The following is a 25,406-nucleotide window of genomic DNA, read 5'->3' as shown; positions in this document are numbered from 1 at the left end:
AACTTGAATAACCAGTTCATGACTTCATTAAAGAGACATTGCAGTCCAGTTATTCAATTTTTTTGGCACAAGCTGAGTGCCATCTAGTCTTAACTAAGACAAAATCCCCTCTAATTGGGCGTCAGTGGTCTAATGCGTGTCTAGTTTTGTTTTGTAAATTTGGGAACCTGTGTTCTAGCCAAACCACGACTAATATAATAAATGCTTCTGGTGACATTAGTAACCAGAGTTCAGAATAGCAGGCAGCTGTTCTTCTTACACATATTTTCATGACACATCAACAAAAGGTTTGTTTCTCTCAAATTAATGGTAATTTCAACTCTTCATGGCTGAGGAATCCCTGACAGATGCATCTACATGTATCTGATGGTCAAGATAAAGTCCGGGACTGACTGACGATATGTACACGGACAGTAATGTTGACATTCTTCACACCTGCTCTTTGTGAAGTGGCCATTAAACAGCTCAGAAGTTGAGCAAAAGGAGTGTGGTTGAAGCATGATTGTCTGCTCAGGTGTGAGGTTTAGATGAGAGCTGCAGAGGACAGGTTTGGTCAACAGCATTAAGTGTGAGGAGGAGTGTGTATTCGTATCTGACATCTCGCTGTCAGACACACAATCAGAGCCACCCTGAGCTAGCAAATATGACTCACAGGACCAATCTCCAAAAAACGAAACATCTCGTCCATCCAGGTAGAACACATCCTCCAGCCTGGATGAAGGGAGTTTAGAGACACAGTCCTATGATAGTGCAAACACTGCTGTTGTCTTGACGACACGCCCCGGCTGCCTGTTAGCGGGGGCGGAGACTGAATGGAGTGCCTGTATTAGAGCCATTTTTGGAGCGTAGACAGGTTCTTGTCCATCCAGCGCTGGTTTAACCTGATGGTCTCCAAAGCTTCCTGCACACTCCTCATCTGAGAGCCGCGCTCCTTCAGACCGGAGAAGAAACCCTGAACCTGCAACACACACACACACAAATAATGAGGTGCCAGATCACACAGGACACAACACACCAAAAGCATTCTGTGAAGAGTTAATACAGAGTTGAAAGGAGCAACTTAAGTTTAACCACATTGTGATAAAAAGGATTAGTCTTTTATGTTATGAAATTGTTTCAAGTAGTTAAAAGGGAGCTGAAAAATTAAACTACAGATGTGTACCATAATATGTAATGCACTTTTCATTTTGTTAAAATGGATTTTCTAAAATTGGCACAGAAAAAGTACCAGTGAGGAACCAGCATCGAAGTCAAGGTATCGCTACTGGTATCGAAAATCTTTGAATACTCAGCCTGATGCTGGACAGCAGCTGACACAGTGTGCTGGGTTTTTTTTTTTTTATAAATAATGGCAATAGACACTTTTATTTTCTCTGACTGTATGGAAAACTGATGTTTTCACATTACAGATGACAAAGAAAGGTGTTAAACATAGGTCCTACTGGTAAAACATATACATGTAGGCTGATTGAGGAGTGTGCTGCTGATTCAACTGACAAAAGTCTGAGTTGGGCACAGCCTTTATTTCCCCCAAAACAAGTGCTTAGCTCCTCAAATACCCTGCAGCAAAAACATATTCTATTAGAATAAAGAAACTTACTTGATCAAGATGCGCCTTTGTGGAGAACTGGGATGTGGCAGACTTGATGATTGTCTGGATGGCGAAGGAGCCCACAGGGAATCTACAGCCACAAACACAAAAACACTGTCATCGTTTCATCTCTTCATTGTTATCTGAGATAATCTTAAATGTAGTCTAAGTGATAGCTGGTATAAAGCTGACAGGGACCACGTACTTCTCTATGAGGCGGTCCCAGTTCTCTTGTATGAAATCCCAGGCAAATAAGTAGCCGGCGAAGCCATTACACACAGTGTGGATGACCAGAGGCAGCTCCTGTGTCTGGATGATATCCCCCTTCAGACCTGCCTTCAGAATCCTGGACAGACCGTAACAAGTGTTCAGTTCAAATTCTGTTCAGTGCATGAACAGCATTATACTACATTTTTGTTGCTTCAATACAGTATGAGAATAAAATGTTTGTCAAGCCCTGTAATCACCGAGGTATTACAGACATGTTTCAGAACACACACATTAGGAAAACAATAGCAGCAGTTTACTGGTTTCACAGTTTATCATATTACGAATACCAGGTATATTTGCAGTATTGAATTTTATTGTATTTCCATACTTCCGTTAAAAGTAGTTGTTAAGTTTCATGTCTGTCAGGACATACTGACAGACATGAAACTTAACTTAAGTTGTGAAATTATGATAAAGGGTTTGTGGCCGTTGTAGCTGACGATAATTATTGTGCAAGACTATATACCATGACACCGTAAAACAGTGACATTTTCTGGGTTATCACACCGTAAAAAATAATCTTGTACCATTGCAACCCTACTCACAACAAATATTAGCAATTTAGTAACTGAAGCTCTCAAATCACACAACAAAACAATTTCAGCTGAAGAGGGTAATAAACACGTTGTATGTACAGTACAGTAATATCATGACGAGGATGGCACCAAAGGACAAGCAATCATAATACAAATGTAAATACTGGAGTAGAAGGATAGTTCTCAACTATGGAGGAGTTTGTGCTCTATGGTTATGAGTTAACATGGGCCATTTCAGAAGCCATAAAACCACATTTAGTGCCATTTTAGTAGTCACTGAAAAATAGACAGCACCAGTGCTCTTGATTCTGCAAACTGCATCTGCTACACAAAACTATTGGTGTCACACACCAGATGATTGGATATCTCACCACCTACCGATCATCAGGAGATTTCTAAATGCAAAATAGTAGTTTGAACTGCACCAGAAACAATGCTCTTCCTCAAGTCCTCTCAGTGATAGGCACAGGATTTCTATATGCCATTGCCCCAATATGAGGGGACTTTTTTTTAAACACGCCAAATTTTTCCACCCAGTTTCACCAATAAAAAGATGGAAGATTGTCCTAAATCTCTATTCAATGAAGCCTCATGAATCAAAAAATATCTGCGGCTCGACTCAAACAGACAGAGTCAACAAAAGTATTGTCTTTTGGTTTAAGGTGTTTCATTGCTTACAGCTTCTGGCTCAAGTTGAGTCCATGTTTGGTTATCATCAAGTGCAACGTATTAGGAAGTTGCTAACAGGAGGGATTGGTAGGATTTTGCCACATCAGTGAAATGCTTTGAACATTTAAAACACCGCTGCTCTGCTTTGCACTGATTTCAAAGCAGTTTCACTAAAGTTTCTTTATTGATTCCCTTTCAGCTTTGCAAATGAAATGATGTTGTACTAAATGTACATTATGCTTAAGAAGTTATCGATGGGGAAGGAAAGTGATTGATGCTTGATCCTGGCCAGAAGCAAACACACACACACACACACACACACACACACACACACACACACTTACCACACTATACGTCGTGCATCCTGAGTGGATGATAGGCCCCGCAGCATTTTTCGCTTCTCTGCATCATATGTGACGTGTTGGTACATGTTGAGCAAAGTCAACCAATCGTCAGGTGACTGAGCAGCCACATTGAATACAACCTGCTGCAGATCACCTGGGATCCTACAGAAATATATAAAGATGCAAACAGACTTTGGGTTATAAGTGCACCAAATTTCAGTTTCCTTCCAACAACTAAAAATGTCAGATACCAACTTGGTTAAGTCACATTCTTCCATCTCTGCTAAAGATGATTTCTGTCTATAAAAAGATGTTCGGGCTGCTCTTCTCATCCCGCTATGACAGTGACCCAGAAAAGCGACTCAATTCTTGTGTGCTACACATACCGTGAGGTCCCGTTGGGGTCCATATACTGTTTGAACAGGAGCTTAGCTTGCTGAATGCACTTCACTTCATTCAGACTGCAGGCTGTCTCCAGCAGGGCTGAACGCAGCTCCTGTTTAGACACACTCTGCTCCTCTGTCCATGTCTGGTTGTCCATCAGAGAACCAAAATGATCCAGAATATATTTCTGTCATATACAAGAAAAGAAATCATGGATACATTATTGCACAGAAACTCTACTGGCAGTTAAACAGCTGACAAAAACACTTCTTAAAAGTTGACTGACAGAAATTTTTCACAGAGTTGGGATGTTATCTTGTATCCCAAATGCCCTGATGAAACAATAAATAGCACCAACATCTTTAAGCTAGAATCAGTGGGATTTGTCAGTTCATGTTTGTAAACACACCAGAGAGATATTTGATTAATGAAATACTGGTATTTTGGGTTGGTAAAGTGTCCTGAGCTCAGCAAAATGTGCATTTTAAAGTTTCAGATCAGTTACACTGATAACCATGTGTAATTTTGAGTGGATTTGTTGAAGATATGAAAAATACTGGTGTCTATGTTGTGCTCAAAAGTGATCTAATTGATTTAAACATAGATAACACCTGTACTGAACAGTCAGTGATTGTTAATGGGAAAATAATTGCTTGTGCCTTGCTTTTAAAGCTGTGTTTGTTCAAATTAAAGAAGTTAAAATGAAATCCTAAAATGAACATTATATGTCATCAGAGATTAAAGAAACGCACCAAGTTGAAATACCAGCTTCACCAACAACAACACTACAGACCGGCATGTTCTACTGTGAAATGGTTTTTATGGTCTAGAATATCTGTTTTTGTTTGTTTTTGTTGTTTTTGGCCTATGTGATTCCACACACTGCCCGTTTTATGTTTATCCCCTTTACATGGAACTAAAATTAAATGAGTTCTAAGAAATCAGTAGTGATCTTTTAGAAGGAGTAGATGTTTCTAGGTTAAGTTGAGAAAGATGTGTTGACCCATTTCCGAATGCTAGGGTGTTTCATATGTCCCCTTTCAGGATAAATATTTACTTTGCTTTTATTTTACTGGTAAACATTCCTTCTCATCATAACTCCCAGTCTAAAGCATGCTGACAGATTTGAGCAATATATAATCAGCACTTTTTTTTTTTAAACAAAAGAATTTCCAAGACTACATATATTATGGGTGTATCTGACAGACGTGGATTAGGACATCTTTACTCACAAAATACATTGTCGACTGTTACTGCAAGTCAGTGTATATGTGTGTTTGTCTTTACCTTCATGCGTGCCACAAGACTGTGCTCCTGCCTTTTGTCGAGCAGCTGGTAGATATTGTTGAGCTGTAACAAAGCCTCTGTCACGGGAGAAGTCTCTGTTTCATTGGACATGTAGTTCAACAGGTTGAGGACTCGCTGGAAGGACACACGTCCCAGTCTGTTGACAACACAGGAGAGGAGAAAAGTGTTTAAATGTCAAATACTACTCCTCTTCAGTTTCTCCTGTCACTGGACGCAATTCAAAAAAACAACTATTTATGTTATCGGCTGTACCTGGAGAGAGCGAAGACATTGTGTATGAGCGAGGCACGGTCCTCGTGTGTGAGAACGTTGACACTGTTGGACAAAGCTTCTCTGAGAGTATCCCAGCCCTTGTCTCCGTAGTCTACAATGTAGAAGCCGGTGTTTCTGTAGTTCAACTTCAGCCACTTTACACTTTCTGGCACCTTAAACGTCCCTGAAAACACACAAACACATACATACACAATATTTACCCTCTGACACAGTATCTGAGGATCTGAGACTTGGACTTGATACTGCAGGTTAATACTTCATGTTTTACCTGACTTGGTCTTCAGAGTGAACACCTGTCTGCACTCAGGAGCTAAACTGCAGCTGTCGTTCACGTACGTCACTGGAATATGCCACAAGCTGAGGAGAAGCAGAATACACTCAGTCTGCTGTGTTTCTATTATTTCAGTGTGTGTTTGTGTGTGGTTATATAACCAACCTGGAAGTGTGCGTGGTATTGTCAGATGTGAGCAGGAAGTGCTCCTGTGTAAGGGTCACCTGATCTCCGTTGCGGCTTACAGTGACTAATGGGAATCCCTTCTGCAAGGTCCATGAACTCATCATCTCTGACACATTCTGGTGCTGCGTGGAGACCTCAACCTGAGGACAGGAAGACAAATCCAGAGTCTGTTAGGGATGACAGCACTGATTCTGCAGGATCAATACACTGATTCTCACAAGCTGCTCATTTGGTCTTGATTCCTTTCAAAAACAATCAATGATGACATTATGCAAATACAAAATGTTGGTGGTTGAATCACTTCGAGGTTTTCAGTACTTTGTTACACGGCTATATTAAATACATGATTCTTATTGGTCAATTACAGCATTCTAAGATCTGTTATTTAAAAAAAAAAACACCTCTAAGTTAATTCTGGAGCTGCACTTCTGTGTTTGGCCCAGGTCACTAGTGGGATGCTGCTAACTGTGATCAAGCTGCCACTAGCCAGTTAGCTCAGTTAGCTCAGTCTGTGTCCCAGTCCTATTAGACTGGGACAGTCCTATAGTCCTATTGTCCCAGTCCTATTAGACTGGGGCACAGCCTCTGAGACTGACAGAGCCCAGGTTGACAACTGGGACACAGTACTGAGGTCAGTTACAGCAGCTATGACTAGGACTCTGACTCTGGGTACGATGAAGACACAGCAGGTTCAGGCAAGGACATGAGGTGTGAAGCAGTTGAGGAGCAAGCTTGTAACTTAATGGGTTAATTTTTAGATATACATCATAGTGTCGAAAAGTCTGCAAGTATTTATTTATTTATTTATTTTGTAAAGATATTCATTCCAGTATTTTGAACAAGCTTGATATCAAAACGTTAAGCCTTCTGACTGGTTGTTCTGACACATTCATTCACAGTCATTACCCTTTTTATAATATAATAATAATCTTTATATATAGAGCACTTTTGAAAATTCACATTAGAAAGTGCTTGACAAAAGCAGTTAAAAAAGCACCATACCAGGTGATTCACAAAGGACACCAAAATTGGTTCAAAATTCAGATAAAACAGAACAGGATGGAAGAATGGCAAGAATAGGAAAACAAAAACATTTAAAAAAATAAAAACAGTTCAAAAAAGCTAAAACTTCAATAAAATCATGAAAGGCTCTCCAATAAAAGTATGTTTTAAGAAGGGATTTAATAGAGATCACAGACATGATTTCCTCAGGCAGACTGTTCCAGAGCCCTGGGGCCCTGACTGAAAACGCCCTCTCCCCTTTAGTTTTCAGCCGGGCCTGTGGAGCAGACAAAAGACCTCTGCCCGAGGATCTCAAGGTACATCCTGGTGTGTAAGGTACTAATAGGTCAGTGATATACGAGGGAGCAAGGCCATTAAAAGTCATTGCAATCTTTCACCTGTAGTTAAAAATACAGGAAGATCCTCTATTTGTATAACAGGACAGACAACAGCAACATGAGCAACTTCTTCAAAAATTTAAAAACAACACATCCTTAAAGTTAAAAAGACAAAAAAAATAATTTTCTAAAATTGTTTTTAATGTACCATTTTTGTAAAGTAGACTTACACTTAATAGTGCAAACATTTTTATTCAAATTGCACGCATTTTCGCTTTTGTAATAAATTATCATTAGTGGTTGGTATGTGTCATGTGATTTTGCTTATTCCCTCCAAACATTTGTCATTGTGCTGAACAGTTGCATACCCATTTTAAAAAGTATCAGTATCTGTAAAGTTCTTTTAAAAATATCTGTATCATATCGATTTAGAAAAGTGTGGTATCATCCCTAGACTCTGTGCAGCCTAATGCCATGTTTTTTTTCTGAATATCTGGCTGTGGTCTGAGACTTTGCAGCTCTGTAAGGGGCTGTTCACAGAGGAAAAAAATGGAGAGATAACCTTAAAAAAGTTTCCAAAGCTCAGATTCCATCTAAACAATGTCTTTTGATGAATAAGACAAATCTCAACATTCTGTGGGAATTATTGTTGACCTTTGAAGTTTGTTAATCCATTTTTATTATTTTGCCATTTAATTAATTTAGCACTCAGACTTTGAGGACTGGCACCATTGTGGCAAATTTCCAGATGACCAGTGCGAGACTAAGCAGGTGCAAGTGAAGCATCAACAGGGCAGCAGGGGGAATTAATGAGCTGGCAGACTGCCGTTAAACTGAGGAGAACTGGATTCAAGCCCGTTTTGACTGTAATTACCCAATCTGTCTGTATCTACTTGTGTCCTGAGCTCTGACTTGTCTTCAACAGGAAGCAAACAATAAGAGGAACATTCTTACAGGGATCAATAAATCATTATTATCAACTATTATCATTATGCTGATAATGTAGCTCCTGATACAGTTCTGTGATCACCCATTATATGATGGCAGTAACACTGGCCAATGCAGCTGATGTCAGGGAGACTGTATTTGAGCCAGCTACCTGACAGATTTCAGGAAACTACACTGTAAAAAAAACATCACCAGGAATTTATTGAAATCAACTAATGTAAAGATACAAGTTTTATTTATTCAAGATAAACTTGAAATTTCTCAAAAACTTCAGAAACATGTAAGAATTTACAAACAAAAGTTCTTCTAACCTGGAGTCTTTAATTAAATTTAGTTTCTAAAGAACCATGATCAGCATATTAGCTTACTCCCACCATGCATTGTTTGAGAGATAAAACTCTCCTGAGACCTGTTTTATAGTTAGAAAAGTGCATATGACAAAAAAATTGTTGTGCGTCTCTAATGTACTTTAAGATAAGTCAAGGTTGCTTTTTTCACAATAATGAAACCATGTGAACCATGATGAAGGATAGTTTGAGTTAAGTCACAACCTCCTTACACTTAAAATGTAATGAAGAACACACACGTACACACACACACACACACCTGTGTAAGGCTGTTCCACAGGTCATCGGTGACCGTGTTCTTTTCACGGAACTGAGTCAGGTATTGAATGATCCCTTTTTTGAACAGTTGGTCTCCTGGCAGCGAGGCGTTCAGCATAAGGAGAATAGATGCACCCTGGAAGACAGAAGCACAAAACATCTGTGATCAGACCCAAAATAGAACACCAACTATGATTACAACTGACTGTGAGGTTCCTGAGATATACAACTGGATATGGAAATGAATTAAGAACACCGCATCTATCAATCTACTTATATATACTACATGTACTGTAAAAGTTTACCTTTTCATATGAGACAGAGTCAAACATCTCTTCCACCTGCTCTGCTGTATTAACCTCTGTCGACACAGCGTGGGAGGAGTTTAATGCATCTTTATCCATGGCTCTGAACCGCACTGCCAGGAACAAATTACCCTGCAAACAAACACAGGGTTTATGGCTAAGGCACTTGGACTGAGTTACACAAACAAAGATTGGTTTAGTCTAAGATTAGTTCTAAGAGTTTGGCAAAACTAGGTTTAAAATGAGTAAATCCAGATTTAAAATTAAGCAGAGCTCTGTTGTACAATTAAAAACTAATCTCTCAAGTAAATCCAAGATCACTGATGTAAACCAAAATAAAAACATTTATTCAACACAGAGATACTTACTTACCCAATTAAAATAAATAAACATAAAAATTAATACATTTGAGAAGTTGTCGAGTAGAAATACTAAATAATGTTGCACTGTTTGCTCACAAACTAAAAAGTTAGTTAGTTACCCTCATGATGCTTGGCTAAAGAACACTAATTTCTCCTTTCAAGAAATCTTATTGAGTGAATTATTGGAATAATATGGCCAAATAATAGAACATTAAAAAAGGACAAAAGCACAGTAACAAAAAAAGCGACTGCCTGGCAGCAACTGGCAGACTGCTTTAATGGCTAAACTGGTGAAAAAGAAGGTACACATCATAAAACTCAATTAGGTTGAGTCTGGCCCTTAACTTTCTTCAAGGAACTTGATTGTTCTACTCGATCTGTTTAATCTTTCTTCATTTAAGTTTGGTGTAACAAAGGGCTGCAATTATTTTAATTATCAGTTAATCTGTTGATCATTTTTGTGATTAACTGATTAGTTGCTTGGTCCATATGTCAGAAAATGGGGACAAATGTTGATTGCTGTTTCCCAAGGCCCATCCTCAGATGTCTTGTTTTGTTCACAACCCAAAGATATTCAGTTTACTGTTACAGAGAACCAAAGAAAGCAGAAAATATTCATCTTTGAGAAGCTGAAATCAGAGAATTTGGACTTTTTTTCTTAATAAAAGACTTAAAACCATTAAGGGATTATCAATATAGGCAATTCATTTGATAGTTGATTTATCGTTGTAATTTTCAGTTAAACACTTTTAATTTATGAGACAGAGGTGTGAACTTACAATGTCCAGCTGAGGCAACACAGTCTGCAGTGACATGTACTGCATGTAAGTGGCGAAGCCTTCATTGAGCCACAGGTCGTTCCACCAGATCATCGTTACCAGGTTTCCAAACCACTGTAACACATCATCAGAGACAGATCAGGGACTTAACTGCAGGATATTCACTGTCTCTGCTGCTATCACAAACACATAAGTGAACATAGCTACCTGATGGGCAAGCTCATGTGCTATGACGGAGGCAACTACTTGTTTCTCCAAAGGAGAAGACTGCTGACCCACCAACAGGCTGGTCTCTCTGAATGTGATCAGTCCCCAGTTCTCCATGGCTCCTGCCAGGAAGTCTGGGATGGCCACCAAGTCTGACAAAAGAAAGATGAGGAGAATAGCAGGGGTGTGTACAGAGGAGAAAAGAAAGAACAATTGCAGTAGGATTAAATGACAAGCATGTGCCTGTGTGAACTCACCTAGTTTTTTAAGGGGGTAGTTAATTTCAAAGAAGTTATTGTAGAAAGCCAGCAGTTTGGAGGCTGTGTCCAGAGCGTATTCAGTGTGCTCCTTCTTCTCTGGCACAGAGTACACAGACACCTGAAACACAGACACACATATAAACGTGCTTCCTTACACTCTTGGAAATAAAGGTACTATCTAGAACCATAAAGAGTTCTTCTGCCTGTCCCCACAGAAAAACTCTTTTTGGTTCCTGTTAGAACCTTTTTAAAATTTCTACTTGGAGCCCATTCGGAGAGTTCTATGTAGAACCCAACATAAAATCGTTATACCTAGAACCCTGTATAAGAAGTTCAACAGAGAATGGTCCTACCTAGAACCCACCAAGGGGGTTCTACCAAGAACTTTTTATATTCCAAGGGTTTTATCTAAAGCACACTCAAGGGTTTCTACCAAGAATCTCTTCATATTCTAAGGGTTTTATCTTGAACCCATCAAGTGGATTCTACTGAGTTTTACCAAGAACTGACCCAGTGGGCTCTACCAAGAACCTTTACATATTATGGTACAAAAACCCCTTGACAAAAGAGTTATTCAAGGATTTCAACAATCCTTGAAGAACTCGTTCAACTAAAAAGGGTTCTTTGGATGAAAATAGCTCTTAATGGAACCCATAGACTTACAAAGAACCCTTGACAAACCCCTTCTTCAAACAAGGGTTCTTCAGAAGCAAATGGTACTAGGTAAACCTCAGCCCTTCAGGAAGAACACTTATGGAACCTTTATTTCTACAAGTGTAGTATTGTAGAGTTTGTGGTGCTCAAATCGAACTCATATGTCGAACTTGAATACCTAAAGGTACAAAGGGAGAACACACAGAAATCTTCAAGACAAAGTTGTCTAATCTCAATTTCACCAGTTTGATCTGGCCATGTCAACCAACAAGCTAAGGCTTCGGCCTGGAGGTCTCCATTAGGGTATGATGGAAAATTGAACTCAGGACCTCCATTTTCCTTCATGACCAGAAAAAACTGATGAAAGATTTGTGTGTGTGCTGCCTTTTTTTTTCCTGCAACAACTCAATGAATACCACGTCTAAAATATATACATGTATACCTGGATGGTTCTGAGGAGAAAGGAGTCACATCTGTGTCAGACCTACCAGAGTATCAGAGACAGTTTTGCTGACAGGAGTGAAGTTAGCGACGATGAAGGCCACCAGGTATGTGCTCATGTTGACACTGGTCTTCTCAAACTCATCAAGCTCGAGGCCATTGAGAAGTTTTGTGGTTCTCACCTGAAACACAGCATAAGGATAACATTACTATCAAATAATGCTGATAGTATATTCTGAATTAAATCCAATTTGGCATTTTCTCAAATGGCTGTGAAATACAGCGCTGCAAGCAAAAACCAATACGTGGTCTGTTAGCTTAATTGTGCCCACACACTGAGCTTACGAGTCACAGTGGGAACAGGTATGACTCACAAGCTTCTCATAATATACTGAGTGAGTGACATAAGACAGTGTTGTACTGTACCTTGAGTCCATCTAGGTGACATCTGAACAAATGAACATTAAATTTGATGGCAAAAGCTCTAATACTAATTCAGGTTAAGTTCCATTTAGGTCAAACAGAGTCAGGGTGCTGCAATTGTACATGCTGGTCACTGGAAAGGCTCTGCTACACTAAATGGAATGCGATCTTAATTAGAATCATCATCTACAGCAGTATTTCTCAAACTCTGTAACCCTCAGAAAATATTAAGCTCTTCAAGTACCACTATTATGACCAATATAAAAATTCCATAGCCATATCTTAACCACAGCACCATTACATAATAAAACATGATTAGTTTGTATAATGTGCACAGTTAAGAAATAACACATACAAAGAGAGAGAGGGAGCTTCACAAACCTTGGGTTCCCTTCCTGGTCGTGATCTTTCTTGTATTAAAACAGTTCACTAAATTATGTTTCTAAAAGCATCTTAAACAATGAATAGACAATGCAGTAACAGAATCTTGTTACATATTGATCAGTCTGATCTGAGTTTTGTGAGCTCTATGTGTTGCACTGGATGGACTCACTGACAATGAAAGTAGCCTCACCCAAAAGCTTTGTCATCTATTTCACTGTAAACGGGAGCATAATTTACTAAATGAACATCATGCTGTATAGAGACTTGAAACGAGCGACTGAGACCATAAACTCATTAGGAAACTGTTTATTGTGGCCATACATCAAGTGAGAGGTAGGGTCAAGACTCAATACAATCAGACTTTTTTTAAAACCAGCAAAGTCAACACTTTTGCATTGGCTTCACTTTTCAGACCCAAAAGCTCTCCTGCTGTCCATGGCTGTACTGTCCCTTAAAGGCCCAAAAAGCCCAGAGAATAATATACATAAATAAATACAGTCTACTCTGTTCAGCTACCAGCAGTTAAGGCAGGATGCATGTTTATTCCTGATAAGAAGACTATTTACTTTTGACTGTTGGAAGCAACAGCCACACTGTACAAAGGGGTGTCACTAGAGCAATTCTCACACACCGCAAGGGGCAGCTCTTCTCACACACATACACACACATATGCACATTCAACTTCAGTCTTTTCATTTTACCTCTGCTTACTAATGTGCCATAACTAATCATTGATGGTGTATGCTTGTGCTACATTCATGAATGCATTCTACTTAGCAGGCTGATACTGAAACAAAAATATGACAGGAAAGACAAAACTTATTTTAAATACATTTCAAAGATCTCATAGTTCAAGGGTTTTTTTGGAAATATTGTAGCATTTTGATTGTATGTTTTTAAATTAATTCATATAACTTTCAGGGAATCTCTAAAGGAAGACTGTGTGCCAGAATCTGGCCCCTGCAGTATGACGGTTGTGAAAAAGGTCAATTGCATGCTCCTTCAAACCAATATGTGGCATTGTGTTGTGTGATAAAACTGGACATTTGAGAGAGGCCTTTAATTGTGTCCAGCCCAAGGTATACCTGTGTAATAATCATGCTGTTTAATCATATTTAGAATATAGTAATAGGATGGGGTGGAAATTTATCTTTGGCTCACCAAACACAAGAAATAAGACAGTAGTTAGTAAAAACAAATACATGGTTAAGATTAAATACATGTTAAACATTAACCATTAAGCACCAAAAGCAGGTCATGTCATGTCTGTGTTTTAAATGTCATCAGTCACTTTGCAGAGTTAAGAATATCGATGGCACTTGGGACAAAGGACGTCTTAAATACATTATTAGTTGCCAGAGAGACTCCCAGAGGTGAGAGTGGAAAGAGGATGGAAGCTATCTGTCAGGATGCTCCTCACCGTCTTCCTTGTCCTCTCTGTACAATGTTGGATCAAAGGCTTCTGCGGTTTTCCAATTATTAATTGGATATTAACACGATCCTAGAAAGTTCATCCCTATGTCTACAACTTAGATGACCGTGCCAAGTTTGTGTGTGTGTGTGTGGGGGGGGGGGGGGGTATTGAACGCTTTGTTACAACATTGCAAAAATAAGCAGAACTCAACTAATGTCACAGTACCTTTGGCATGTTGGAAAGACTCATGTAGTCTGGTTTTCTGCTGATTCTAACCAAGAAGGTGGCTTTGAAAGATGGTTCATCAAAACAAGGAAAGGCCTTCCTTGCAGACAGCGGCTCAAATTGGGTTGCAGCTAAGACCCTGTAGACAAGAGAGAGAGGAAATAACAAGTTAGCTAAATGCTGCAAAATCAGTAAAACAGCCCTTTTCAGTTTTTCTTTGTTATCAGGTTTACAGCACAGTTTTGTTAGCATCTGGTCTTGATTTGAGCCAAAGGTCACAAGACAACACATCTTTCAGCTGTTGTAAAGAACGTACACCACAGCCAATAAGTCAAGTGTACCTTTTACTGCCATTTTTATCGGTGTATGAGCTGTTATAGAAACCATCGTAGGTGTGTGAGAGGCTGGCAGAGTAATCCAGGGTCAGAACACAGGTCTGCCCAACCTTCAGCTCATCGGAGAACTTCACGGCAATCTGCTGTTTAGGTTTGTACTCCAATACAGTCACCTCACTGGCCTCTGCATCACCCAGCTGGAAGAGAGATGTCTGAATCATTTTTTGTTCAGGCACAAATTAAATCTTTATATACAGTTATCAGCACACAAACCCAATTTCAAATCCCACCTTGAAAGTAGCTTTGGTAATGTTGAGATTAGCGCTGTGCAGAATGATGCGTCTGGCGTTGTGAAGCACACTCATGTTAATAACAGTGCGACCAGTGAAGGTCATAGTCTCGAGGTCAGGGTTCAGGGTGAGGTCATAGCTGAGAGGGTGCACGCTTTGAGGCAGCCGCAGATCTGCCCATGGAAACAGTTCTCCGTTTGTAGCCACAGGGTAGATTGGCTCGACAGGGGTGGTCTTGTTTGGCTTAGGACACCCTGTCTGCAGAAAGATGGAAGGTTGGGGTCAGATAGAAACATTAAAAAAGGAAAATAATCTGATATCAGAGTCATACTTGGTCACATGTTCACAAAACCTACCTAAACAGAGCTAGTGAATGTTTTTCTTACCTTGGTGAAGGTGCATCCAGGTAAGAAGTATAGTACCATGGTCATGGACGCCACAATCACCAAGAACAACACACATACAACCATGGTCCGGGCTGAGGGCCGTGAGCATGTCCTGAGAAAAAAAACAGTTTAACATAACTTTATAATTTCCAAATGCGGGGTGAAAAGGTGGAACAGCAGTGTTCATGGAAAAGATGTAGATGGTGGTGCTGCAGAGACAAAGGCTATAAATATAAACATTCAACTTGGTATTCTGTTGTCCAGAGGAATAAAACCCTTTTAGCTTAATGCACTTAAACCTGTACATGTTTGGCCAATTTTCTTCATCTGCATCATGTAAGAACCAAAGACTGACTGCTTCTTCTGTGTAAGCAGGCAGGTAGGAAACTGTCTAGGGCAGCAACTAACGATTATTTTTATTGAATGTCAAAAAGCCCATTTGCCGGGACCTTGCTGGTGCATGTATGAAACAAGACCGCTGACACAAGTCAGGTAATCACAGAACTTATTACCATGCTTCAATAAATGCAGCCGTTCACTGCTACAGGTGCACCATTACAAGCTATTTTATGATTCTATGTAGATGTTGGTCAAAGATAAGGGCCATGGAAGACACTGATTTTTAGTGAGTGCACGGAGAGTATCTATGGTACTGTTCATGGTATGTGTTTATTACTTTCCATCTATTTGTTTTGTTTTAAGGTGAGGTGTTTCCAAAAAAAAAAAAAAGGTGTTCAACATCAATTTCATATTTTCACATAGTTATAGAAACTTCAAGTGTTTAAGTGCCTGCCTCTGAATCCAACATTTGTACATCACCACACTCCACAATACCAATCATAGAAGCTATGACTATAGAAGCTAATAAATGAGACAAAAATATCACAAGCCATACCATACTAATAAAATATTTTTTATGGAAATAAAGTGCAGTGTCCCGAATGATGACCCTTTCAATGCATTACCTGGGTGGAGGCTGTCTGGTGTAAGGGGAAGAGCTGGATCTGTGAGCTGAGCTGCGGTTCATGAAGGACATGCCCAGCAAACGGGCAGAAGACTCACAGTCCTCCTCATCCTCGTCCATGTCATTCTCTCCCAGGCCTCGCACAAGCAACCGTGAGCTACGAGGCTCATACGCCACCTCATCTGGGTCAAGAGCAGGAAACGTCTGGAGAGAGCATGTACAGTACAATCTGTTATTCTGCAGTTAAACTCTGCAGTGTTTCCCAGATACTGTTAATAACTGGATTGCTTCCGCAGGTAAATGAATTAGCACAGGGTAAGATGTCATCTGTGGAGGTGGTGAGGAAAGTGAGGGCAAAGACAGGAATAATGAATAATCAGACAGAGAACGATCTGTCAACAAAAAACAGGCACAGATGACAAGTAAATCCTAGTTATTAGAGAGCATTAGGGGAGATTTTTTAACCAGAACTGTTGTGGACACAAAGATCTTGCAAAGAGGAATGAAATTTAAGAGAGGGTTTCATACAGTGAGGAAGGACAGAGGTAGTGTGGACAGGGGGACAGACTACAGGGATAGCTGTATGAGGTAGTTATCAGCAATCAGTGTATTAGTTACAGTAGACCTTGGTGGGCACACCTTCAGTTACCAGCACAGAAGATAAGCAATGTACTATTGTGGATAGGTTCAGCAGCAAATGGTATTTTAGCCACTTAAAGACAGGTCTACATAAAAAAATCACTATTAAAGTGTATGCTGTATTTAAAATATTTCACTGCTTTGCTGCCAGACAATCTGTTCTGACAGGAAACCCCTGTTATATAAGACAAACATCATTCTCTCCAAACTGACCACACTTATAAGCAAAATCAGTAACTTTACCTCACAGAAGACAGGAATTGCTGGTCTACCACTGCCTCAATCTGATAGTTTGTTTGTATTATGTAACTTTGGTGAATCCAAACTATGTTTTTAAAACACCAAAGTCACAGATCAAAGTAGCAGTAGACCAGCAACTCCCATGTTCTATGAGGTAAAATGACTGATTTTGCCTATGGAGCTGTCTATGGTTGGTTTGGAGAGAGTGATGTTTGGCTTACATAATGGCAGTTTCCCATCAGAAAAGATTGTCTGACAGCAAAGTGGTGAAAATATTCTAAATATAGTGTACGCTGAAATTATTGATTTTCTTTAGGTGGACTTTTTTTAGCTGGTTAAAATGCCTTTTGTTGCTGATCCTGTCCACAGCAGTGGATAACTTAGCTTCCATACTGGTTCTCCTCTCTGCTTCTCCTATCTGGGGGTGTGTTGGTCGGCCTCTACTGTAGATCATACACTGACTATGGATAAATACTTCACCCCCACGTCAAATAATCCAAACTATCACTTTAAGGTTTACAATACTTTGTTTATGAGGATTTACGATACAGTACGTCTTGATTAACAAGGCTGAATGGAGAAAATGGTTCACTGTAACTCTAAAAACATACTGATGACACAGCATTGTTGTCATGCTAAAATGAAGTTCATATTTGCAACAAGTAATTCTCACAATATTAGCTATAGATATGTGTAACTGACAGATCTGAAATGATGTACAGAGCAGTAAAAGTGTTGGCCATCCTAAAATTAAGTGATCATTATTCCTATTGCCCTGATCTGTCCATATTATCAGATCTAAAGATGAAAGCACTTATGAAAAATGTGCAGAGTGATGCAAATGTGCATTCTGATATTTGCAAATGACTGAGCCTGGCTGGTCCTTGAAATGAGGACAAAGCACGCATGACATTAGATGATATGAGCATACCGGAAATGCAGTGGAGTCTTTGGCCAAATCCACAACATCAGGCTCTTCTTCAAACATGCTGTTCTCAATCATGTTCCTCGGCAGGTTGGCTCGGTCTAAAACACAAATAGAGGAAGAGAAATCAGATTCTTAAAAGGGGAAATGAGATAGGTGAGAAGGAAAGAGAACAGATTCTATATGGTTACATAAGCTATACCGCTAATAAAAACAGAATGCAATGATTTGCAAAAACCTTTCCAACTATATTCAACTGAATACAGAAAAGACAAGATATTTAATGTTCAAACTGATTAACTTCATAGTTTTTTGGTAAATGTACATATTTTCAATGGGAGACAGGTCTGGACTGCAGTCAGGTCAGTCTAGTACCTAAACTCTTTTACTATGAAGCCACACTGTTGTAACGCATGCAGAATGTGTCTTGACATTGTCTTGATGAAATAAGCAGGGACGTCTCTGAAAAAGATGTTGCATTTGTTGCTCCAAAACCTGAATGTACCTTTCAGCATTAATGGGACCTTCACAGATGTGACAGTTATCCATGTCATGGGCACTAACATGTCCCCATACCATCAAACATGCTGGCTTTTGAACTTTGCTCTGGTAGCAATCTGGATGGTCCTTGTCCTCTTTCAACCAGAGGACAGAATATCCATTATTTCTGAAATACGGACTCGTCAGATCATACCACATTTTCGACTTTGCATCAGTTCATCTCAGATGAACTCAGGCCACAGAGAAGTCAACAGTGTTTCTGGTTGTTGCTGATATATGGCTTTTGCTTTGCATTGTAGAGTCTAAACTTGCATTTTTGGATGCAGCACCATACTGTGTTTACTATCAACAATTTTCAAAAGTGTCCCAGAGTCCATGTAAAATCTTTTATACAATTATGTGGGTTTTTAGTGCAGTTTTTAATGCAGTGCCGCCTGAAGGGTCAAAGGTCAAGGGCATTGAATTTAGTTTTTTTGCCTTGCCCCTTACGTGCAGAGATTCCTCTGGATTGTGTCAGTCTTTTCATGATTTTATGAACTGTAGATGGTGAAATCCTTAAATCCCTGCAGTTTTGTTTTGTGAAACATTGTTCTTAAACTATTTGCCCATGCACCTTTTCACAAAGTGGTGAACTTCATTGCATTCATGTCTGTGAAGGACTGAGCCTTTCAAGGATGCCTCTACAATACCCAATCATGATACTATCACCCGTTACATATTGACGAGTTGACTGTTCACAACAGGTGTTTTTTGAGCATTCCACAACTTTTCCAGTCTTTTGTTGCCCCATCTCAACTTTTTTAGATTGATGTTGCAGGCATCACATTCAGAATGAGTGTAAATTTACAAAAAACAATCAAGTTTTCCTGTTTGAACATTAAATTTCTTGTCTTTGTACTGTATTCAATTGAATACACATTGAAAATGATTTACAGATGATTGCATTCTGTTTTTATTTACATCTTACACAACATCCAAATGTTCTGTGTTTTTGGAGTTCCAGCATTTTACACAGAAGAGTAGTGGCAACAAGTCATTTTTCATCAGAGAGACTTATTGTCACTGAATGTGCAGACAGTTTCTTCAGTTTCCGGTTACTAAAACTCCTACAGCATTTCCTGGTGCTTTGACCTACATACAATGAGTTCATCAGGCTGGTAAGACAGCTACTTTTAAGTGCTGGTGTTACGAAATCTGTTGAGACATAAATCATTGCATTTCCTTCACAGTAGTGCCCAAAAAACCTAAAAAGTGCCCTCAAAACCCCTACAAGATCCTGAATTTCAACAAAATAACCTGTCTCCAGCATCATGACAAGCATTATATCAAGATCCATGTGATTTTAAAGCAGCCAGATTCTCCCTCAGAAATTCTTGAAACAATCAGAGGTATGTTCAACTTCCTAATTCAATAACAACGAAAGTAGTAAAACGCTATGCAATGCAAGTCTCCTAGTTTGCCTCACGTTCCACTCATGCTTTTACAGGCTAAAGACAATGCATTTTCTGTCTCAGTTGCTGATGGGTTTGAGTGGAAAGCACCGAGAGACAGTAAACACGTACTAATGAATACACAGTGTTCATACAGAAACAATGACAGCAAACAAAGGTGAGCTTTAACTCCTGAAAAGGAAGACAGGAGTCCAGAAATGCACGAGGTGAATTTAGTCTCTTGTCTGCCCTGTATAGTGTTTCTGATATGACTGTATGGGCTGTCACTGTGTCTGTGTCTGGACCACATTACTGTGGTATTAATGTCTATTAATAGGCTAAGAGCTAACTAGTAGGTAATGTGTAATGTGCAGAGGAGAATATGACAAAACTAAGACACATCAAACTCCATTAATAATGACTGTCAGGTCTACTTTCTAACAACTGTGGGATATTGTTGTGATATTATGGTGAAACTTATTTCATAAGATGACAGAAGAAAGAGAAAGGAAATGTAATGATTATCATCCAGACTACAGACTTATCTAATTGTTGCTATTTTGACTGATACTGCAATTGCAATATGATCTGTGATATTAGCAGGAATTATAATTTTTCAATCATTAGTCTTATTTTTATTGAAGAACACATGAAAATGACTGTGATATGATGATCAAGACAGATCAAGACATCACAATATTTATTTTAAAACAGTGTAATGACACACATTTTGCTCTTCACAAATATTGAGCATCCTGGAGTAAGCCATATTGTGATTTGAATAAAGTTTCAATTTAATTGTTCAGCCCTAAAAGCAGGCAAATAAGAATAATCAACAACTCCTGTACTTTCATAAAGTTTATATGTATATTGTCTGCTGACTGTCCTCTTCCTGTTTACTCAAAGCATTTATCAGCCCTACCTTAGAATCACAGAAATATAACCAAATATATATATCTGAGTCTGACATATGCATCTACTTCTTCACCCCAGATAAGAATAGACAACTGACACAGGGCAGGAAGGAAGCCAAATAATGACACACAAATGATGTTATTGGTTAGGTGGTTATTAAAGAAACAGGAAGGAAGCATCTGCTAATGTTTTTTCATTATTATCTGATCAAAATGTGGTTGTGATATGTGACTTTTGGCTTTTACTAGAAAATCATGAAATCACAACAACCAAACACAAAAAACCAAAAAGACTAACTACTCTGATTCAGGGCTGGGCAATATATCAATGTTATATCTATATCGAGATGTGAAACTAGATATTGTATTAGATTAAACTGAAATTAGATGATCTGGATATTTTTCCCCAAAAAGATGACTCAAAATGATTAACAGATTATCAAAATAGTTGGTGATTAATTTAATAGTTGGCAATTAATCAATCTGCAGTTAAACAAGAGATATGCATAGAGATAGAGTAGAGTATAGTAAAGAGTATGTAAATAGAGTACTGAACCACAGTGATGTTTCTGGTTGGTTGGTGATTAAAAAGAAAGAGGAAGGAAGCATATGGTAATGTTTTTCATCTTTATCTGAACAAAATGTGGTTGTGAAATGTGACTTTTATTAGAAAAACAACAAAACTACTAGATTTTTAGCTGAGCAACACATCAATTTTAGATTGATAATGTCATATGAGTCTAGATATCATTTAGATTTTGTTATATCCTCATATGTCATCTTTTTCCTGGTTTGAAAGGTTGCCTTACAGTAAAGTGACACAGTTTTCTGAATTTACCTGACTGATCTAGCTTTTGTTATCAGAATTCTCATTGTGTTAAGCTAATATTTTCTCAATGCACCAACGGTCATATCTATAATTATCAACACATAAGTATGTTAAAAAAAAAATATTGTGATATTTGATTTTCGTCCATACTTCCCAGCCCTACTGTGATCTGGTGATTCAGATTAACCTGGAATAAAATAACATCCACCGAGGAGAACACTCTTTTCCTGAGAGCTGTTATAATGTGTGCTCTGGCCTTTTTGTTTGTTTTAATAAAGGCCTAGACGCATTGGGACCATAACTGAGAGGTTATACAGCAGCTGGCTGCCTGAGCTGAGCGTAGCATGACTTATCTGCTCTCCACACCAACACAAAACACTATTATCAAACCAGCAGGCTTCAACTGGCAAACAGTGCTTCTGTGACACAACTTGTGTGTCTAAAACAGTGGTATACTATATTACTGCGAACAGACTTTAAAACAGCTGTTTCAGCTGTTAGAAATGTGTCAGTGGCTTTGTTTAGTTCGAATAAAACCAAAATGTTAAATAAATAAACTACAAGATCCACAAGCAGCCCATTCTGCGTTGAGGAGACAGTTATGTGCAGTACATTGCTGTCACCCCTCTGCAGGACCGTGTAGTGGGACTGCGATTAAGTCGGCTTCTGAAAACCCCTTAACAGTAAAACGGAAGACACCAGTCGCTCAGAAAACATGACGGTGTCTTTCTTTTAGCTCGTCTAAAGTCAAGCTCCCCCCTTTCAACATGTGTCCTCGGGTGAATGTCACTCCTAGAGAGCTTGCTGCTAACGTCCCGTTAGTTATTAGCTGGCCTGCTGCTGTTAGCTTACTGTTACTACCATCTCCCGTCCTTACCTGTACTGTTGCTGTCAAACGGGTCCATGATGGGATATCTTTAAACGGCTCCTCGGGTCCAAAACAATCAAATCTCCTCGCGTTTACAGCAGCTCGACAGACAGAGGTGATGTTTTCTAGCTGGACACAACCCACCGCAGGCTACAACAGCAGCCTCTCCTCCTCACTGGACTAACGTTAGCTACGTAGTTGCTAGCTTGAAACTAGCCAACTTCTGACAATTGTAACTGACTGAAAGACATCCAGTTTTGCTAACGTTAGCTCACTTCCACAACTTTATCGCCCATTGCTGATTCGTAACGTTAGAATAAAACATGCATACGGCGTGATTGTGTAGAAAATCGATCCTCAAGGTAAGTATATACAAACAAATCTGGTCGGTAAACTAACTAACGCACGAAATGACACTTTGCTTCCTCCCCGACCAGTTGTTGACAACCTCCCATTGCATTACAATACTGACATCCTATTGGCTGTTCCTGCCGGGAGGCGGGGCCAGGGCACAAGACACATTTTTTATTACACTAGTGAGGACTTTATGCTGCCTCAGGGGTGACAACCTTCATTTTAAAACCACTATGTATCATTGTACAATACGACTACCCTCATATTTAAGACTTTATAAATGGTTTATAATTAGGCTATTCATTATGTCGTAAAGTCTTCATAAATCATTAATAAACGGTTAGAATAAAAGTTATGCACGGGACTTTCCCTTTCTTAGTCCCTCAAAAGGGGGCGGGGGTCGCAATATTAGAAAAGAGAGGGAATGAGCTTCTAAGGGTATGAAAACGTCTGCAATTGTGGATACTTTCTATATTTTTATTTCGAAAAAGTTAGAACACAGTCTTCATATATCAACATGAACTCACTATTCAGCAAGATCCAATTGCAAGTACAAGTACTGTTACATTATTAAAAAGAAAAAAAAAAGACTCAATTATAAGTAAAAGTATTGGTGTTAGAAAAAAAGGACTCCTTTCAAAAACTACTCAGAGTATTGGTTACTTTTTAACCGCTGATGTTTAATACATAATCAATAGCAGACATTCGATCAAAGAGATTTTTGTTTCTTTTTAGTCTAAATCACTCCCAAACTTGAAATTTTCGTTTTTCCTTAACCAGTAGTTGAAAATGCTGACAACTGATTATTTATGTATAATGTATAAGATACAAAACACTTTTTTGACTTTAGTTCCATTTCTAAACAAAAGATCAAATATTCATGAACACAGTTTTAATCGGTTAAATTCTTGAGGCAGATTAATTGATTAATGATTACATCATTACTCCAAACCTGTGCTGCTGCTGTGTTTAGTTTTTCATCTGTATATCCTGGTTTTCATTTGAAGTTTGCAATCAGATAACTTTACTGGCTACAAAAAAATACAGATGAAAGGTTTGGATATTAATTCATCTTGTTCTCAGAACTCAGTTATAATTTTGAAAGTAACTAAGCAGATACTATGGTTTAATGAATATAAAAGTATAGACTTGAAAATTTACTCATAACAGTAGAAGTAACCCCAAAAACCTCCACCCCTGCTACTAATTAATCTTATGATTTTCTAACATTCATAGGTAGCAAAGTGGAGCCTTATTGTAAAGCAATGATACTCAACTTATGAAATCTGGCCCACATCAGGGTGCCAGGTGGCTTGTCAACCATTTTCTTATTGAAAATAAATTGACACTGGGATTTTTGTTTGTTTGTTTGTTTGCTTATACATTAGTAAATGTTCAGTAATATCCCCTCGCTGTTACTTGGGAAGTTGCAAATTAGCTTAATATGCAATTCATTTCTGGCCTGGTTGGAGCAGTTTTTGTTTATGGTCTATGTTAATGAATCATTCCAGGCTTTGAGTGATTGCATCCCAGTTTGAATAAACATGTATAAATGAAAAATGTAACCAACGGTATTTGCAACTAAAATGCAGTTGCAGTAATTAAATGCAGTAAAATTTATGAATTATCCATCATATGTCATCTAGGCTTAGTGTCAATCCTGTACGGAATTAATTTAGTTTAGAGGTTAATTTAATAAGCCAGTCAATTGTCAACGTCGCCATTTATTGATGAGTTAGTTTGGGTGATCAGCACACTGATCCACACCTGGAATTCTGTCCTGAAGATACCAATCATCTGGTAATTTTGATGTGCCAAATTAAACTTTTTGGCTATTTATATATGCTTATGGTGATTAAATGTTAGTAACTTATTAACACATATGTGATGAAGCTGACAGGTATAAACACACAGATGGAGAAGACAAAGTGAGCTCAGTAAGCAATGACATTGAGGCTTAACAGCACTGATAAATGCAGGCAACAGGTCACTATTTATCTACCTATTTACCTAATTATCTATCTTTATCTGTTTACAGCCAAATTAATAACCTAATCATAAACCATTTGTAAAATGGTGCCAACCATTACAAAATAAAGTATAAATCAACACCTCCAATATTTTCCTCTTCTCTTTTAGTGTAAAGAAGTAAATGAACATTCTCAAAACTTTCACAATTGAATGAAAAGTGACTTATTTATTTACAAAGCAGATTATGAACAGCCTGAGATGTTTTAAGAAAACTGTACAGTTTCAACAATGTCTCACGTTTTCCACATTCAGTCAGTCTACTGCTACACTAAATGCAAATATTGTTCTTACTCAAATTAAATAGTGCCTTTAACTTAATTTATACCAGTCTTTTAATTTCACTTGTTTACACTAAGGCCTTTTACTTAGTTTCATGCCCCGCAGACCACAAACTATACTGGAAACCTCTTATAAACAATCAACAACAAGACAAACATTTTTAAATCTATTGCTAGATTACACAAAACAAAAGACATTCTAAATTCAAATTCAATACTCTTCTGTAATAGTTCCAGTATATT

The 25,406-nt window shown here is 38.5% G+C and overlaps 1 protein-coding gene across 2 annotated transcripts; it reads right to left on the bottom strand.

Moving 5' to 3' along the window:
- Positions 1 to 38: 38 nt before the first annotated feature.
- On the bottom strand, positions 39 to 22,937 carry lnpep (leucyl/cystinyl aminopeptidase). Of its 2 annotated transcripts, XM_084728960.1 has the most exons (22): positions 22,510 to 22,937; positions 17,965 to 18,059; positions 16,156 to 16,358; positions 15,191 to 15,302; positions 14,805 to 15,062; positions 14,521 to 14,711; positions 14,180 to 14,318; positions 11,781 to 11,915; positions 10,636 to 10,756; positions 10,379 to 10,530; positions 10,172 to 10,285; positions 9,031 to 9,162; positions 8,727 to 8,861; positions 5,812 to 5,972; positions 5,644 to 5,732; positions 5,355 to 5,538; positions 5,082 to 5,238; positions 3,797 to 3,981; positions 3,411 to 3,572; positions 1,797 to 1,937; positions 1,601 to 1,682; positions 39 to 958 (listed from the first exon to the last, which is right to left on the bottom strand). In XM_084728960.1, the coding sequence occupies exons 1-22, from the start codon at positions 22,535 to 22,537 to the stop codon at positions 827 to 829; spliced, it is 3,108 nt and encodes a 1,035-aa protein (XP_084585086.1). In that variant the 5' UTR covers positions 22,538 to 22,937; the 3' UTR covers positions 39 to 826. The 2 variants fall into 2 exon arrangements, with proteins under 2 accessions (XP_084585086.1, XP_084585085.1); XM_084728959.1 differs by having other exon boundaries at positions 10,379 to 10,756.
- Between the last annotated feature and the right edge of the window lie 2,469 nt (positions 22,938 to 25,406).

This window comes from Lutjanus erythropterus, chromosome 10 (assembly GCF_056507025.1).
Source record: "Lutjanus erythropterus isolate fLutEry1 chromosome 10, fLutEry1.hap2, whole genome shotgun sequence".
Lineage (NCBI taxonomy): Eukaryota > Metazoa > Chordata > Actinopteri > Lutjaniformes > Lutjanidae > Lutjanus > Lutjanus erythropterus.
The sequence above is the reverse complement of the archived record's forward strand: the minus strand, read 5'-3'. Positions and strand labels throughout refer to the sequence as shown.